At 62.3% G+C, this 14,351-nt stretch overlaps 2 protein-coding genes across 6 annotated transcripts in view; both read left to right on the top strand.

Annotated features, from left to right (window-relative positions):
- Positions 1-2,061, top strand: part of Actl6b (actin like 6B) — a gene marked incomplete at its 5' end in the record, with an annotated part of 15,091 nt that extends 13,030 nt beyond the window's left edge. Inside the window, one exon of the mRNA XM_055606670.1 lies at positions 1,981-2,061. Within this exon, the coding sequence (XP_055462645.1) occupies positions 1,981-2,061 (81 nt within the window). The remainder of the gene's footprint in view (positions 1-1,980) is intronic.
- Positions 2,062-2,808: 747 nt separating this feature from the next.
- Positions 2,809-14,351, top strand: part of Tfr2 (transferrin receptor 2) — a 13,767-nt gene continuing 2,224 nt past the window's right edge. The window contains exons 1-18 of one of the 5 annotated variants that reach the window (XM_055606656.1): positions 2,809-2,931; positions 3,819-3,868; positions 4,050-4,293; positions 4,379-4,559; positions 6,673-6,813; positions 6,882-6,993; positions 7,068-7,190; positions 7,991-8,107; positions 8,196-8,335; positions 9,579-9,742; positions 10,772-10,891; positions 12,549-12,631; positions 12,710-12,773; positions 12,865-12,932; positions 13,016-13,092; positions 13,171-13,255; positions 13,332-13,559; positions 13,669-13,809. In XM_055606656.1, coding sequence (XP_055462631.1) covers positions 3,836-3,868; positions 4,050-4,293; positions 4,379-4,559; positions 6,673-6,813; positions 6,882-6,993; positions 7,068-7,190; positions 7,991-8,107; positions 8,196-8,335; positions 9,579-9,742; positions 10,772-10,891; positions 12,549-12,631; positions 12,710-12,773; positions 12,865-12,932; positions 13,016-13,092; positions 13,171-13,255; positions 13,332-13,559; positions 13,669-13,809 — 2,121 coding nt within the window. In that variant the 5' untranslated portion in view covers positions 2,809-2,931; positions 3,819-3,835. Of the gene's footprint in view, positions 3,726-3,818; positions 3,869-4,049; positions 4,294-4,378; positions 4,560-6,672; positions 6,814-6,881; positions 6,994-7,067; positions 7,191-7,990; positions 8,108-8,195; positions 8,336-9,578; positions 9,743-10,771; positions 10,892-12,548; positions 12,632-12,709; positions 12,774-12,864; positions 12,933-13,015; positions 13,093-13,170; positions 13,256-13,331; positions 13,560-13,668; positions 13,810-14,351 lie in introns of all 5 variants that reach the window. The other 4 variants (XM_055606653.1, XM_055606655.1, XM_055606654.1 and 1 more) reach the window with 4 other exon arrangements.

The raw sequence follows: 14,351 nt of genomic DNA, 5'->3' as shown, positions 1-14,351 counted from the left end.
GGGGAGAGCCGAAGGGCCGCGCTGACTGACGGGGAGGCCCGAAGGGAAGGGCCGCGCTGACGGGGAGGCCCGAAGGGAGGGGCCGCGCTGACTGACGGGGAGACCCGAAGGGCCGCGCTGACTGACGGGGAGACCCGAAGGCTGCCCACTTTTATCCAACACACGTGCCTAGTCGTGAGAGCCAGCGCTAGACAGGCTGAGGCAGGAGGACCTCAGTTCAGGGCTGGCCTGGCCTACGCAGCAAGCCCCGGTCACCAGAGAACGCGGGCAGCTTCGGCTTGCTTTTCTGAGGTCCGCGCTGTTCTGGGAGTCACCCCCCCAGCCCTCGGCTGCCTCCCTGTGAGCCCAGCCTCCGGCCCCTGAGATGGTCTCTACCCGCATTCACGAGGCTGAACTCACATCCTGGCTCTTGTAAAGCTAGCCCCTCGCCGAGACATGACCCTAGCCCGGGGAGGAAAATGTTTTGGAGAGAGTGCAGTGTGCAGAGCAGGAGAAACGGGATGGCCTGTGAGCACCAGACTCGTGCCTGTCTCCTAGCTCCAGGGATTAAAAGTGCATCCCATCATGCCCAGACCTTCTTATGTGGGTTTTGGGGATAGAGCTCATGTTTTCAGCTTCACAGAGTTCAAGGCCAGCCTGTGCTACATGAGAGAAAGACAAAGCAGGGGCTGGGGAAAAGGAAGAGAATGGGAAAGAAAAAAGAAGGGGAATAGAAGGAAAGGAAGGGAGGACAGAAGGGGCAGGAGAGGGGAGCAGAGGAGAGGGAGGGAAGATGATGGTCTCAGCTGTGGGCATAGGGAGTTTAAGGTCAAGGAAGAAGCCAAGATACTGCTGGGTGTCTGAGTCTGGGACGAGAGACTGTGGAGTGGCAGGGACAAATGAGGTTGCCCGGGAAAGCTGCTTGGTGAGCCGGAGACGCCGGAGCAGCCATCCATGAGGACACAGGACAGGACTCCTGCGGAGCAGCAGGGCGGGGTGGCAGCCAGGTGCCAGGCGGTGTCAGAATGGTGATGGAGACGCTGGCTGGGCACAGAGGCGTAACCCCAGCTACTCCGGGAGGGGAGGCAGGAAGATCTCAAGGTCAGCCCAGGCAACTCAGACCTTCCTTTGTCAAAACAAAAGGCAAGAAAGCAGCAAGACACCCTCCTCACAAGTGTGTGGGCGTGAGTTCAGATCCCCAGAGCCCACAAAAAGCAGCTCATGAGAGCTTTGTCTATAATCTGAGCACTCTTCCCATGATCGGAGGAGATGCAAGCTGATTGGCCTCCATTACGCAGTGGCAAACCCTGCCCTCTGTCCTCCATATGTTCTCGTAGGTCAATCATCACGCACAGCAGAAGCAGGCACAAATACAATGCACGAAAGAATTTTAATCTCCCAATAAGGGGCTGGGGTGTGGCTCAGTGGTAGAGCACCTGCCTAGAATCCCGCAGTGAGGGGCTGGGGTGTGGCTCAGTGGTCACCTGCCTATAGTCCCCCAGTGAGGGGCTGGGGGTTTGGCTCAGTGGTAGAGCCCCTGCCTATAGTCCCCCAGTGAGGGGCTGGGGTGTGGCTCAGTGGTAGAGCCCCTGCCTAGAATCCCCCAGTGAGGGGCTGGGTGTGGCTCAGTGGTGTAGCCCCTGCCTAGAATCCCCCAGTGAGGGGCTGGGTGTGGCTCGGTGGTAGAGCCCCTGCCTAGAGTTCCCCAGTGAGGGGCTGGGGTGTGACTCAGTGGTCATCTGCCTAGAGTCCCCCAGTGAGGGGCTGGGGGTGTGGCTCAGTGGTAGAGCCCCTGCCTAGAGTCCCCCAGTGAGGGGCTGGGTGTGGCTCAGTGGTGTAGCCCCTGCCTAGAGTCCCCCAGTGAGGGGCTGGGTGTGGCTCGGTGGCAGCGCAGCCTACAGTCGCTCAGCCGGGAGGAGGCAAGGAGGAAGAAGGGGTGTGGCGGCGTAGAGGGTGTGGGGTGACCCCAAGGCTACCCGCAGCTGGTCTTGCCTCTTCCAGGGAACATTCCAGCAGATGTGGATCTCCAAGCAGGAATACGAGGAGGGGGGGAAGCAGTGCGTGGAGCGGAAGTGCCCCTGAGGCTGCCCCCGCCCCTCCGCGGCGTTTGGGGAGACGCCCGAGGGGCGGTCTGCCAGCCAGGAATCCGGAAGCGCTGAACCCTCCGTTTCCCCTTGCCCTCTCTCTTAACCGCGTCTTCTTAGACCGCTGTTTCTGAGTTGAAAGAATAAAAGCCTTTTAAGAAAATAGAAAGAATCTGACCTCCTTGGGGGTCGGGAGCGGGGCGCGGGAGTCGGGGGAGATGCCAGACCGATACTCTTAGGGTTCCGCGGGGTCGGGACTCTGGAAGGGACAGGCCGGGAGGACTCTGATGAGCCACGCTGTGGCGCTCAGGGCTGCTCCTGGGAAGGACTGCGGGGGCGGGGCTACCGTGCGGGGCGGGGCCATCTCGAGTCAGGGTGGGGGCTACGGCGATGGGCGGGGCTGTTGGCCGAGGCGGGGCTGCGGGGCGGGGCCATGGTGTGCGGCGGGGCTATGGTGATGGGCGGGACTGTTGGGCGGGGCGGGCTACGGCGATGGGCGGGGCCGTGGTGCGGGGCGGGGCTGCTGGGCGGGGCGGGGTTATCGCGATGGGCGGGGCTGCTGGCCGAGGCGTGGCCATGGCGTGGGGCGGGGCTACGGCGATGGGGCGGGGCCGTGGTGTGGGGAGGGGCGGGGTTATCGCGATGGGCGGGGCTTCTGGCCGAGGCGGGGCCATGGTGTGGGGCGGGGCCGTGGTGTGGGGCGGGGCTACGGCGATGGGGCGGGCTGCAGTGGGTGTGGCCTCAGCAAGGCTTCGGGTCCCGGGCAGCCGGGTCCACGACCTCCAGGCACCTGTTGCTAAGGCAGGCTTGGCCGCTGCGTCTTCCCGCCCGGGACTCGGCTGCGGCGCGAGGCAGGGCCTGGGTGCCGGTGAGCCCCACCGCTCAGACCGTTCTGGACCTGGTAGCACCTGCAGCTTCCGAGGGGCCCCGGAGGGAGGGTGAGGTGGACCCTGAATCTCCCGCTCAGCGCCGCAGGTCCTGGTATCCTCTGCGCCGCTAGGCGGGAACTGGAAGGTAAACTGAGGCTGTGGCTCTTGATCAAGTGCTCAGAGGTCGGAGACCCCCGAGGAGAAACACCCAGTGAAGTCCTCAGGGGCCCAGGAGGTGCTGGGGAGGACGGTGGCTTGGCCGGGCTCTTTCTGCCTCCCCTGAGGGTGAGGAGGACGCCCGACCCCAGGACCAACTCAGCGGGTTCTTCTGACCCTTTACCTCACTCACAGCCCTTCTTCCCAAACAGATTCCAGACAGACAGACAGACAGACAGCTTTATGCGCAGCCTAAGCCACCGAGTCCCGCCACTCGGATGCCAGCGGCTTGGAGCCTGAGGCGGGGCGGGGCGGGAGGAGCAGCGAGGGGGTCACAGCGAGGCTGTGTGCTGGGGAACCTGAAAACCAGCTGCGGGGGGAGGGAAGGGGCTGGGACTTTCCCCAAGGACACCGGGAGGGTGGAATCGCGGAAAGGAGCGCGCTCCCCACGTCCACCCTCCCCCACCTGTGCCGGGAACTCAGGTGGTCAAAGTCTGCCCTCAGGTTGAAAAAAAATTGATCATTTTGCGGTCAGCGGCAGCAGTGGGGTTCGTAGAAGGATTGGCGGCTAGCGGGAGCCAGGGGCACGTCTGGACGGCTGGGGGGAGGCCAGACTGCGCCCCCTCCCTTATGAGGGGTGAGGGCCGGCCTGGGCTCAGGCTGCCTGCCAGAGCTGATAAGGGGCCCTCTGGCGCTCCCACAAACGGTTTATCCCTGGGGGGGCTTGCAGGGTGAGGCGGGCCCAGCATGGAGCGGCTGCGGGGCGTGCTGCAGAGCGCGGTAAGACCGGCGGGGCGCGCCCTGGGGGGTCCGCGGTGGGCGCTCGTCCCTCAGGCCCCTCCCCTCCAGCCTCCCTCCTGGAGCGCCCACCCTGCCCAGGTCAGCGACAGCGCGCTTAGCTAGCCCTCCGCCGGCCCGCGCCCCCTTCCCTAACCCCACGCCCACCTCCCCGCCCACACAGCAACGCTGGCCCCCAGGACCCTCTCAGACCATCTACCGGCGCGTGGAGGGCCCTCATCTGGGGCCCCTGGAGGAGGAAGAGGAGGGAGTGGCCGAGCTGCCTGCCCTGTCCTGCTCCATGGAACTCAAAGGCCCTGAGGCCTTGGGGTCCGGTCTGGGGCGGTCAGCTCCCATCCCCTGGGCCGCAGTGGGGCGCAAGTCGGCGCCCTACGTGGTCCTGACCTCGCTGCTGGTCTTCACGGGGGGTGAGTCTCCCCCCTGCCCCGGGGCTGCGGGACTTCTGGGGTCAGCCGAGGAGAGCTCAAAAGAACCCCATCTGACCACCGCCAGCCTTCCTCCTGGGCTACGTGGCCTTCCGAGGGTCCTGCCAGGCGTGCGGGGACTCCGTGGTGGTGGTCAGCGAGGACGCTGAGCTGGGCCTCGACTCCCGCCAGGGCAGGCTGTACTGGAGCGATCTCCAGGCCATGTTTCTTCGGTTCCTCGGGGAGGCGCGCCTGGAGGACACCATCAGGTAGGACGGCTGCCGCCCAGCCCGGTGCCAGCTTCCTCCGAGGACCTGGGACATGGAGGGAGGCTTGTTCAGATGGGCGGCTGGGTGGACAGAAGCAGAGGGCCCAGGCCTGGCGGCGTGTGCCTCAAACCCAGCCTCTGGAGGCAGGTGCCTGAGCAGCGTCATCGTTGACATAGTGAACTGGAGGCTAGCCTGGGGCGCACAGCCCCATCTCAAAACATAAGTGATTTGTAAAAATAAACGACACTTATATTTTGTTTTATGTAGTGAAAAGGTAATGAGGAATGGGTGAAAAAACAAGTTTGAAATAGTTTCCCGGCATGCACTGCGGCAACCACATTGCTCTTCCCCTCCTCGGGTTCCTTTCTTTCGTTCTTGGCGGTTATTTCGCATCATTTAGGAGTGTGGTGCTGTGACCTGTGACGGTCAGAGGATCCCAGGGATTGAACCCAGGTCCTCGGGCTTGGCCGCAAGCACCATTTGCCCGCTGAGCCATCTCACCGGCCTTCTAAAAGAAATTTGTTTTCAGTTCTGGGCTGCGCCTGGGGCCCTGCGCTTGGGGCCCTGCGCTTGCCGGCAGACTCTGTCTGTTTGAATTGATTTGCTTTAGGGTTGGCTTTTCTGAGACGTAGCCCGGGCTGGCCCCAGACTTGAGGTCCTCCTGCTTCAGCCTCCTAAGTTCTGGGATGCTGTGTACTGGGTTTTCCTCCTCCTTCTCTGCACTCAAGAGCCAACTGAGCTAATACATCTTTAATATTTGTTTAGTGATTTGGAGACTTGGGTTTCTTTGCCAAGCGTGACTGCGGTGTAGCTTTTGACACTCCTGGGAACTTGCTCAGAAAAGATGGCTTTACCCTGCTCAAAGGCCTCCAGTCTGAGGCTGGGGAGACAGCTTGGGTGACAGGGAACTCAACCAAGCATGGTTCCCACGTTATAAACTAAGTGTGGTGCAGGAACAGGAGGATCGGGAGTTCAGGGCCATCCTTCCCCGCATAATGTCTTCAAGGACAAATAAGACTGTGTCATGCCCCCACACACCCCCAAAAAATCTTATGAAAGCCAGGAAATGGGTAGAGCTACCTGCTGCTGAATTCTCCTAATTTCACACCCTCTACAACCTAGGAAGGAATAAAAAAGACTGAAAGCTCTGGAAATGGGAGCCAAGAAAGACAGACAGACCGCCAAGTACAGTGAGGATGAAGGCCCCAAACGCGCCATGTCTGCTGTGTGCGAACATATGGGCCAGACCCCACACACACAGATACACACGCACACACGGAGGAGGGAGGGAGGGCAGGCTTGAAGAAAGAAAGCAGATGGGGTTCGGGACACTGCAGGATGTGCTGACCAATCTCCCGGTCAGTCTCCGGCTCTGTGGGACTGACTGCTTTGGCTGGGCCTGGTGGCGGAGGCTGGCAATCCTAGTTATTTGGGAAGCTAAAGCAGAGGAGGTTCTGTGCCTGTGCCTAGCTGGAGTTCAAGTGAGGCTGTGGCTAGCCTCGGCAACTCAGCATAGCCTTGACTAAAAGACACAGCAACAACAAGGTGTAAAGGGCTCTGCGGTGACTGCCTGTAGCTCAGGGGTACAATGATGGCCCAGACTCCCTCAGGTGGGAGGGAGGGAGGGAGGGAGGGAGGGAGGGAGGGAGGGAGGGAAGAAGAGAGGAAGGAAGGAGGGAATGAGGATGGGAGACAGGGAAAAAGGGAGGGAGGGAAGGAGGGAGAAGGGGAAGGAGGGAGGCTGGAAAGGGAGTTGGAGAACCAGGCGCCCAGGCTGGAGGTGAGGAACCCTGCCGTGGCTCGCAGATATGTACGCCCTCCCGCGAGTGGCCAGGTTTGCCAAGGCCAGGCTGCTGTGGCAAACGCAAAGGTAACAGCCCACGCGAGGCAGCAGGTGGGGGGGGGGCAGGCCACTTTAGGTGACGACAGTGGAAGCTGGCGCAGGGTGAGGCCCAGGCAGGCCCCCCCCCCCCCCCCCCCGCCTCCTCCCAAGCGGTTTCACCCGAGTTCGAGGCTGGCCTCGGACAGATAGACGCCATTCGGGGCCTGCGTTTACCCCTCGCCTTTCGGAGGCCGGGTAGGGCCCCCTCCAGCGTGCTGTCCCCCTGCTCAGGCTGACCAGCCTCCGGGAGCGCGTGGCCGGCTCGGCCAGGATGGCCACCCTGGTCCAAGACATCCTCAGCACGCTCTCGCGCCAGAAGCTGGACCACGTGTGGACCGACACGCACTACGTGGGCCTTCAGTTCCCGGACCCGTGAGTCGGGGACGCGAGGAGGGGTTGCGGGGTCGCGCAGCCCGCGTGCTCACCCTGCCCACCCTCAGGGCCCACCCCAACACCCTGCACTGGGCGGACGCGGCGGGGAGCGCCCAGGAGCAGCTGCCGCTGGAGGACCCGGAGGTCTACTGCCCCTACAGCGCCACGGGGAGCGCCACGGTGAGGTTCCCGGGGAGCCCGTCCCCGCGGCGCGGGTGCCGCCCTGCGCCTCGCCTCACAGACCCCGTCCCCAGGGCAGGCTGCTGTACGCCCACTACGGGCGGCCCGAGGACTTGCAGGGCCTGAAGAGCAAGGGCGTGGAGCCGGCAGGCAGCCTCCTGCTAGTGAGAGTTGGGGGGACCAGCTTCGCCCAGAAGGTGAGGGCCGGGGCCGGGGAACGGGCGCGTCTCTGTGGGAGGGACCGAGAACAGAAAAGTCAGGCACATTTTAAGAAAACGTTGCATGGTCTAGAGAGCCAGTGCCAGGATGGCCAGCCCCCCCCCCCCCCCCACACACACACAGAAGAAAGGTCTGTATTTCACTGCTCCCAGTGGAAGAGGCAGCAGGATGGGGGTTAAAGTCGTTTTCCACCACATAAAGAATTTAAACCCCGGCGGGAATTCGTGAGATTCCATCTTAAAAACCAAACTAGAGAGCCGGGGAGACAGCTCGGGGAACCAGGGCTCTTACTAGCAAGCCTGAATTCAAGCTCTGGGGCCACGAGGTGAGAACCGACCCCGAAAGCGGACCCTGACACACGAGTAAGGAAGGACATGTGTTTCCAAGTGAAACACCTGGCTTCTGATGTGGTGTAGAGCACTTATGGAGGCCAGACGGGTGCCAGGTGCCCTGAGGAGTTACCCACAGAGGGTCGCTTTAAAGTAAGCTTTATTACTTATTTACTTATATAGTATTCTGCCTGCAGGCCAAAAGAGGGCACCAGATCTCACTACAGATGGCTGTGAGCCACCATGTGGGTGCTGGGAATTGAACTCCGGACCTTCGGGAGAACAGTCAGTGCTCTTAACCTCCAAGCCGTCCCTCCAGCCTCAAGCAGGGATTTTACATGCTGCAGAGGCACCGAGGGAGGTGTGCCAGCCACACATGGTCCCTTGGGGACCGCAGCTGCAGGTGAGGGGGTCGTTTGACCTTTGCTGGCCTCTCTGGCCTCCCCCAGGTAGCCGTTGCGCAGGACTTCGGGGCCCGAGGAGTGCTGATCTACCCTGACCCAGCAGACTTCTCCCAGGACCCTCACAAGCCAGGCCTGTCCAGCCACCAGGCTGTGTACGGACACGTGAGTTTGGGGAGCCAGAGCTCACCTCCCTGGGGCCCGGGACGCACAAGCAGGCCACGGTCTCAGAGTGGGCACCCCTCCTTTCTAGGTGCACCTGGGGACTGGAGACCCTTACACGCCTGGCTTTCCTTCCTTCAATCAGACCCAGTTTCCTCCAGTAGAATCGTCAGGCCTTCCCGGCATCCCCGCCCAGCCCATCAGTGCGGACATCGCCGGCCGCTTGCTCCGGTAGCAGGGCGGGGGAGACAGGACAGAGGGTGGGAGCTGAGGCTAGCTCTGGGCTTCCTTCGGTGACGGGGACCTGAGCGTGGAGAGTTAGCTGTGTCAGGGAATTGCCTACGGTTAGAATGAAGCCATGTTGAAAACAAACAAAACAAAATGCCCGACCTTTAACCCCAGCACTCAGGGAGGCAGAGGCAGGTGGATCTCTGAGTTGAGGGCCAGCCTGGTCTATACAGAGAGCGAGTTCCAGGACAGCCAGGGCTACACAGAGAAACCCTGTCTTGAAAAACAAAACCAAACCAAAAATGAAACAACGCCCAAGTGCATGTACTTCCAGCCCGGGAGAGGCAGAGGCCCCTGAAGCTCGCTGGCATCTAGCGTAGGCAAATGAGTGTGCTTCAGGCCAAGGGCAGATCCTGTCAAAAGAAAGAACAACAAAACGAGGTGTTTTAGCCATGGCCGGGGCACGGTGACACACACCCGTGATCCCAGCACTCGGGAGGCAGAGGCCGGCGGGTCTCTGTGAGTTCGAGGCCAGCCTGATCTACAGAGTGAGTCAGAACAGCCAGGGCTACACAGAGAAACCCTGTAAACAAAAACAAAAACCGGTGTCCTAGCCAGATGCCTCAGTGGGTAGAGGCCTGGCTGCAAGCTAAAGACCATCCCAAGTCTCACACTCAGCAAGGACAGGCCCCCATGCTGTCCTCTGGCCTCCACACGCACCCTGAGGCTCACACGCACACTCATACACAGAAAATAAGAAAACGTAAACTTTTTAAAAAGTGGTTTGCACCCGAGGGCAAGATGCACAGTTGGCCCCTGGCCTCTACACACACGTGCACACACATTTCCACACGCTTGTACACGTGCACACACGAGAAAGAGGCGGCCTTTCAGGTGGCCACACCTTTTACTGGCCCCTTCCTCTGGTACACCCACAAATGCTAGGACCTTACACAGGACAGGGCCCTTTGTTGTGAAGCCTGGGTTTCTCTGTAGCCCTGTCCTGGACTTGCTCTGCAGCTCAGGCTGGCGATCCGCCTGCCTCTGCCTCCCGAGTGCTGGGATCACAGGCGTGCGCCTCCACCTGGCTGGGACCCAGCTTACACCGCTGACCGAGGCAGGCCCTGCTGCGCTGTCCTTTTGAGCAGGGTACAGAGCCGTGAGCCAGAGAGGAGGAAGGCCGTGAGCGGCGGCGCACCCTAGGCCGCAGACCCACTCTGGGACTTTCTGCTCCGTCTCCCCCCAGGAAGCTCGAGGGCCCCGAGGCTCCGCAGGAATGGCAAGGACACCTCTCGGGCTCTCCTTACCGGCTGGGCCCCGGGCCAGCCCTGCGCCTCGTGGTCAGCAACCGCAGGGCGTCCACGCCCATCAGCAACATCTTCGCCTGCATTGAGGGCTTCGAGGAGCCAGGTGGGCCTGTCCGCCCAGCGCCCCCCCCCCCCGGGCTCCCTTCGGAGGCCCGCACCAGCCCTGACCGCCAGGACCAGTGCAGGAGGCCCCGGAGAAGGGCAGGATCGGTGCCCGGGAGTGAGACGGGGATGAGGGACAGAGGACAGTGAGGAACCCCCCAATGGGCAGTACGGCTCAGCAGTGAGCTCCCTGCGTGTGGGGGGTGTGATACTAGAGACTCAAGCATCAGGCAAAGGCCAGACTGGACAGATGGATCCAGGGTTGCAGACTTCGAAGGCAGGCGGAGCTGGGAAGCCCTGAGAAGAGGCTGCTGGAGATCAGAGCAGGGGCACAAGAGCGCTGAAGACGGGAGCAGGAGGATTATAAATTCAGGGCTAGGCGGCCGTGGTGGCACAGCCCGTAATCCCAGCAACTGGGAAGGCAGAGGCAGGCGGATCTCTGTGAGCTGGAGGCCAGCCTGGCCTACAAAGTGAGTCCAGGATAGCCGGGGCTACACAGAGAAACCCTGTCTAACAAAACAAAACAAAACCCACAAACAGTTGAAGGCTAGCCTCGGCTACATGGCCTGGGCCTGGGGACCCTGTCATGAAGCAGAGGAAGGAGCCAGGGGTGGCGGCACACAGCTACAGGCAGGAGATCAGAAGTTCAAGGCCAGTGTGGAACACAAAGCAAAACAAACAAAAAACCCTCGAGCAAGTGGACTGTCCCCAGCGGCGAGCTTGCTGGTTTGGCATGGGAAAGTCGGGGCTGGCGCCAGGAACTGCACCGGTGGCCCCGGCGCTAGAGAGGAAGTGGAGGTGGGACAGTCACAAGCTTTAGGCCGGGCTCGGTTACCCGAGATCCTGCCTCCAGACGGGACCCACGGGAAGAGTGTGTGGGTGTGTGTGCGCGGCGTCTGGGCTGGGTCTTGGCAGCAGGGATTCCGGCGTGATGGCGGCCGGCTCGGCAGCGGCTGGGAGGCTGAGGAGGCCCCTGGGACGCAGGGCCTCACATCTGCTGAAGACGTGGGCCCTCCGCCTGTCTCCTCAGATCACTATGTAGTCATCGGCGCGCAGAGGGACGCGTGGGGCCCCGGAGCTGCCAAGTCTGCCGTGGGCACGGCGATCCTGCTGGAGCTGGTTCAGGCCTTTTCCTCCATGGTCAGCAACGGTAAGGCCCGCTCAGCCGCGGCCGCGCTGGGCCCGGGGAAAGGTGGCTGGCGGCGCGCACTGGAGACGCGCTTGGATCTGCGCCCGCGATCGCAGGCTCCGGAGTGTGGCTCTGGCGAGTAACTTCACCAATACAGTATTTCCTCATCCACGTGCACCCGAAGGCCCGGGCTCGAGCCTCAGCAGCCACGTGGTAGGGGAGAACTAGCGTCCCCAAGAGGCCCCCAGTGTCCACACGTAGGCCCCCCCCGAGTGTAAAACGAAAAGGCAGTTTTTCATGTGTTGGCCAGGCATGTCTGTAAGTCCCGCCTGGGGAGACTGAGGCAGAATGGCCAAGACTTCAAAATCATTCCTAAATACATAATGAGTTCTAGGCCAGCCTGGGCTACATGAGTATCTGTCTCATAAAACAAAACGCCCTCATGTGCTCTTTATCCCAGTATTCTGCAGGCAGAGGCAGATGGAGCTCTGTGAGTTCGAGGCCGGCTTGGTCTATAGAGTGAGTTCCAGGACAGCCAAGGCTACACAGAGAGACCCTGTCTCAAGAAAGAAAGAGAACAAGATAAAGAGAGAGAGAAAAAGCAAGCAAGCAAGCTTGGTGGTGCACAGATGTGATCTTAGCACTCTAGAAGGGAGAGCAGGATGACCTCTGACTTCACGGGGAGACCCCAAGCCTGGCCAGGCTTGGTGGGCCACACCTGTAATCCCAGCACCCAGGCGGTAGAGGCAGGAGGATCGCTGTAACTTCCATAGCCAGCCCGGCTCCCACGTCAGAGCTACGTAGCAAGACCATTTCGAAACAAAACAACTAAAATATTAAGGAAAAGTTTTTAACAAGGCGGTGGGTGGGGTGACAGCCCAGCATAGGACACCGACCCGACACGAGGAGCCTTGTTCAAGGCCCAGTACTGCAGAGAGAGGACGTGCTGCCCCGCGTTGGGGGGGGCGCGGAGGAGACGCGCACAGAGCAAGCGGCACTCGTGTGAAGACGCCTCGGAAAAGCCGCGTGTACGCTCAGCCCTCAACTACCCAGACTCAACTACCACGCTAGCCCTGCACCAGAGCACCAGAGGGGGAAGCAGATGCAGATCATCTTTTTTTAAATTTATTTACTTATCATGGATGGATGGGTGTTCTGTCTATAGGTCACCTGCAGGCCAGAAGAGGGCATCAGATCCCAGTATACATGGTTATGAGTCGCCATGTGGGTGCTGGGAATTGAACTCAGAACCTCTGGAAGAGCAGCCAGCGCTCTTAACTGCTGAGCCATCTCTCCAGCCCCAGATCATCTTTTTTTGGTTGTTTTTCAGACAGGGTTTCTCTGTGTAGCCCTGGCTGTTCTGTAACTCACTCTATAGAGCAGGCTGGCCTCAAACTCACAGAGAAGCGCCCGCCTCTGCCTCCCCAGTGCTGGGATGGAAGGCATGCACCATCACAGCCAGCTTCGGGTCATCTTTTGCCACATAAGGGAGTTTGGGGCTAGCCTGGGCTACTAGTGACCCTGCCTTAAATAAGGGCAGCGAGAGGGCAGGCTGGAGAACCTGAGCTGGCGGGGGCCAAGGACAGACTCCTGCAGGCTGCCCTCTGACCTCCCATTTCCCCTGAGGGGTTCAGGAGAGGAAGGGTGGGGGTGACCGTTTCATCCCCGGGCACCGCAGGGTTCAGACCTCGAAGGAGCCTTTTGTTCGTCAGCTGGGACGGAGGTGACTTTGGCAGCGTGGGCTCCATGGAGTGGCTGGAGGTGATTCGGGGTTCTGGGGCCTGTGACGGGTGCTGGGGGGTGGGGGACCTGCCGTCTCCAAGCTCTTCCCCCGCGCAGGGCTACCTCAGCGTGCTCCACCTCAAAGCCGTAGTGTACGTGAACCTGGACCACTCCGTGCTGGGTGAGCTGGGCGGCGCGTCCCCCACGGCCGCGGTCCCCCTGCGGCGGGACTCGGTCCCTCAGCCCGGCATTCCTCCCTCCCTCCTCTTCAGGAGATGGCAAATTCCAGGCTAAGACCAGCCCCCTGCTCATCAGCCTCATCGAGAATATCCTGAAGCAGGCAAGAGGGGAGCGGAGGGGAGAGCCGGGCGGCCCAGGGCGGCGCCTGACCCCGCCTGACCCCTGACCCCCGTCCTGCCGCAGGTGGACTCCCCTAACCACAGCGGGCAGACGCTCTATGAGCAGGTGGTGTTCACCAACGCCAGCTGGGACGCGGAGGTGTAAGTTGAGCATGACGCCTGGGGGTGGACACGGAGGGGAGACGGATCCCCCACAGGCCTCCGATCTGCCCGCCGCAGGATTCGAACCCTGCCCATGGACAGCAGTGCCTACTCCTTCACGGCCTTCGCGGGGGTCCCGGCGGTGGAGTTCTCCTTCACGGAGGTGAGCCCCAGCCCTGGCCCGGGGCGCCGGGCCGCGGCGGCCCGCCCCGTCCCAGCGCCCGCCCGTGTCCCCGCAGGAGGACCGGGCCTACCCGTTCCTGAACACCAAGGAGGACACGTACGACAACCTGCGCCGGCTGCTGCGCGGGCGCCTGCCGGCCCTGGCCCAGGCGGTGGCCCAGCTCGCCGGCCTGCTCCTCATGCGCCTGAGCCACGACCTCCTGCTGCCGCTCGACTTCGGCCGCTACGGGGACGTGGTCCTCGGGCACCTCGCCCACCTCCACGAGTTCTCGGGGGCCCTCAAGGTCCGCGGCCCGCCGCCCCCCGCCCCCGCCCGCAGGGCCCCCGCCCCCCGCGTCCCCCCACCCCGTGCCCGCCCCGCGCCGTCAGGCTGAGCCGGCGCCTCGCCCACAGGCCCGCGGGCTGACCCTGCAGTGGGTGTACTCCGCGCGGGGGGACTACATCCGCGCGGCGGAGAAGCTGCGGAAGGAGATCTACAGCTCGGAGCAGAGCGACGAGCGCCTCATGCGCATGTACAACGTGCGCATCATGAGGGTGAGGCCCCGCCCCCGCCCCGGGGGCCCCGCCCCGCCCCGCCTGGGCGCTGCGCCCGCGTCCCCGGGCGTGCGCGGACAGCAGCCAGGCCGGAAGACCTGCGCTGCCGCCCTGGCGGCCTCCGCCCGGGGAGGAGTTGGACGGCGAGCCCGGCTCGTCCGCTGTTTCCCTGCGAGGCCTTAAGTGCTCACTGCATGGCTTCTTGCGGGAACAGAGCGCAGGCCTTTATTTACACTGTGGGCCTTGGGCCCCGAGGAACAGGCAAACCGTGGATTAACCCGGGGAAAAGAGGACATTTCAGGGCGGAGGGTGGGGCAGGGAAGTGCGCCTAGCCTTCATGGGGAGCCGGGCATGGGTCAGCAGAGCCAGAGCAGAGGCCCTGTAGAGGGCCGAACAGAAACCCTGTTGAGGGGAGCTTTTGGATAGCTGCAGAAATGGGGGGTTTGTGCGTGTGTGCGTGTGTGTGTGTGGGGGGGGGGGGGATAGCTTCTGTAGCTGAGCCACACCCCAGCCCCTCACTGGGGGATTCTAGGCAGGTGACC

The sequence above is a fragment of the Psammomys obesus genome, unplaced genomic scaffold (assembly GCF_907164565.1).
Source record: "Psammomys obesus unplaced genomic scaffold, mPsaObe1.curated_primary_1811, whole genome shotgun sequence".
Taxonomy (NCBI): domain Eukaryota; kingdom Metazoa; phylum Chordata; class Mammalia; order Rodentia; family Muridae; genus Psammomys; species Psammomys obesus.
The sequence above is the reverse complement of the archived record's forward strand: the minus strand, read 5'-3'. Positions and strand labels throughout refer to the sequence as shown.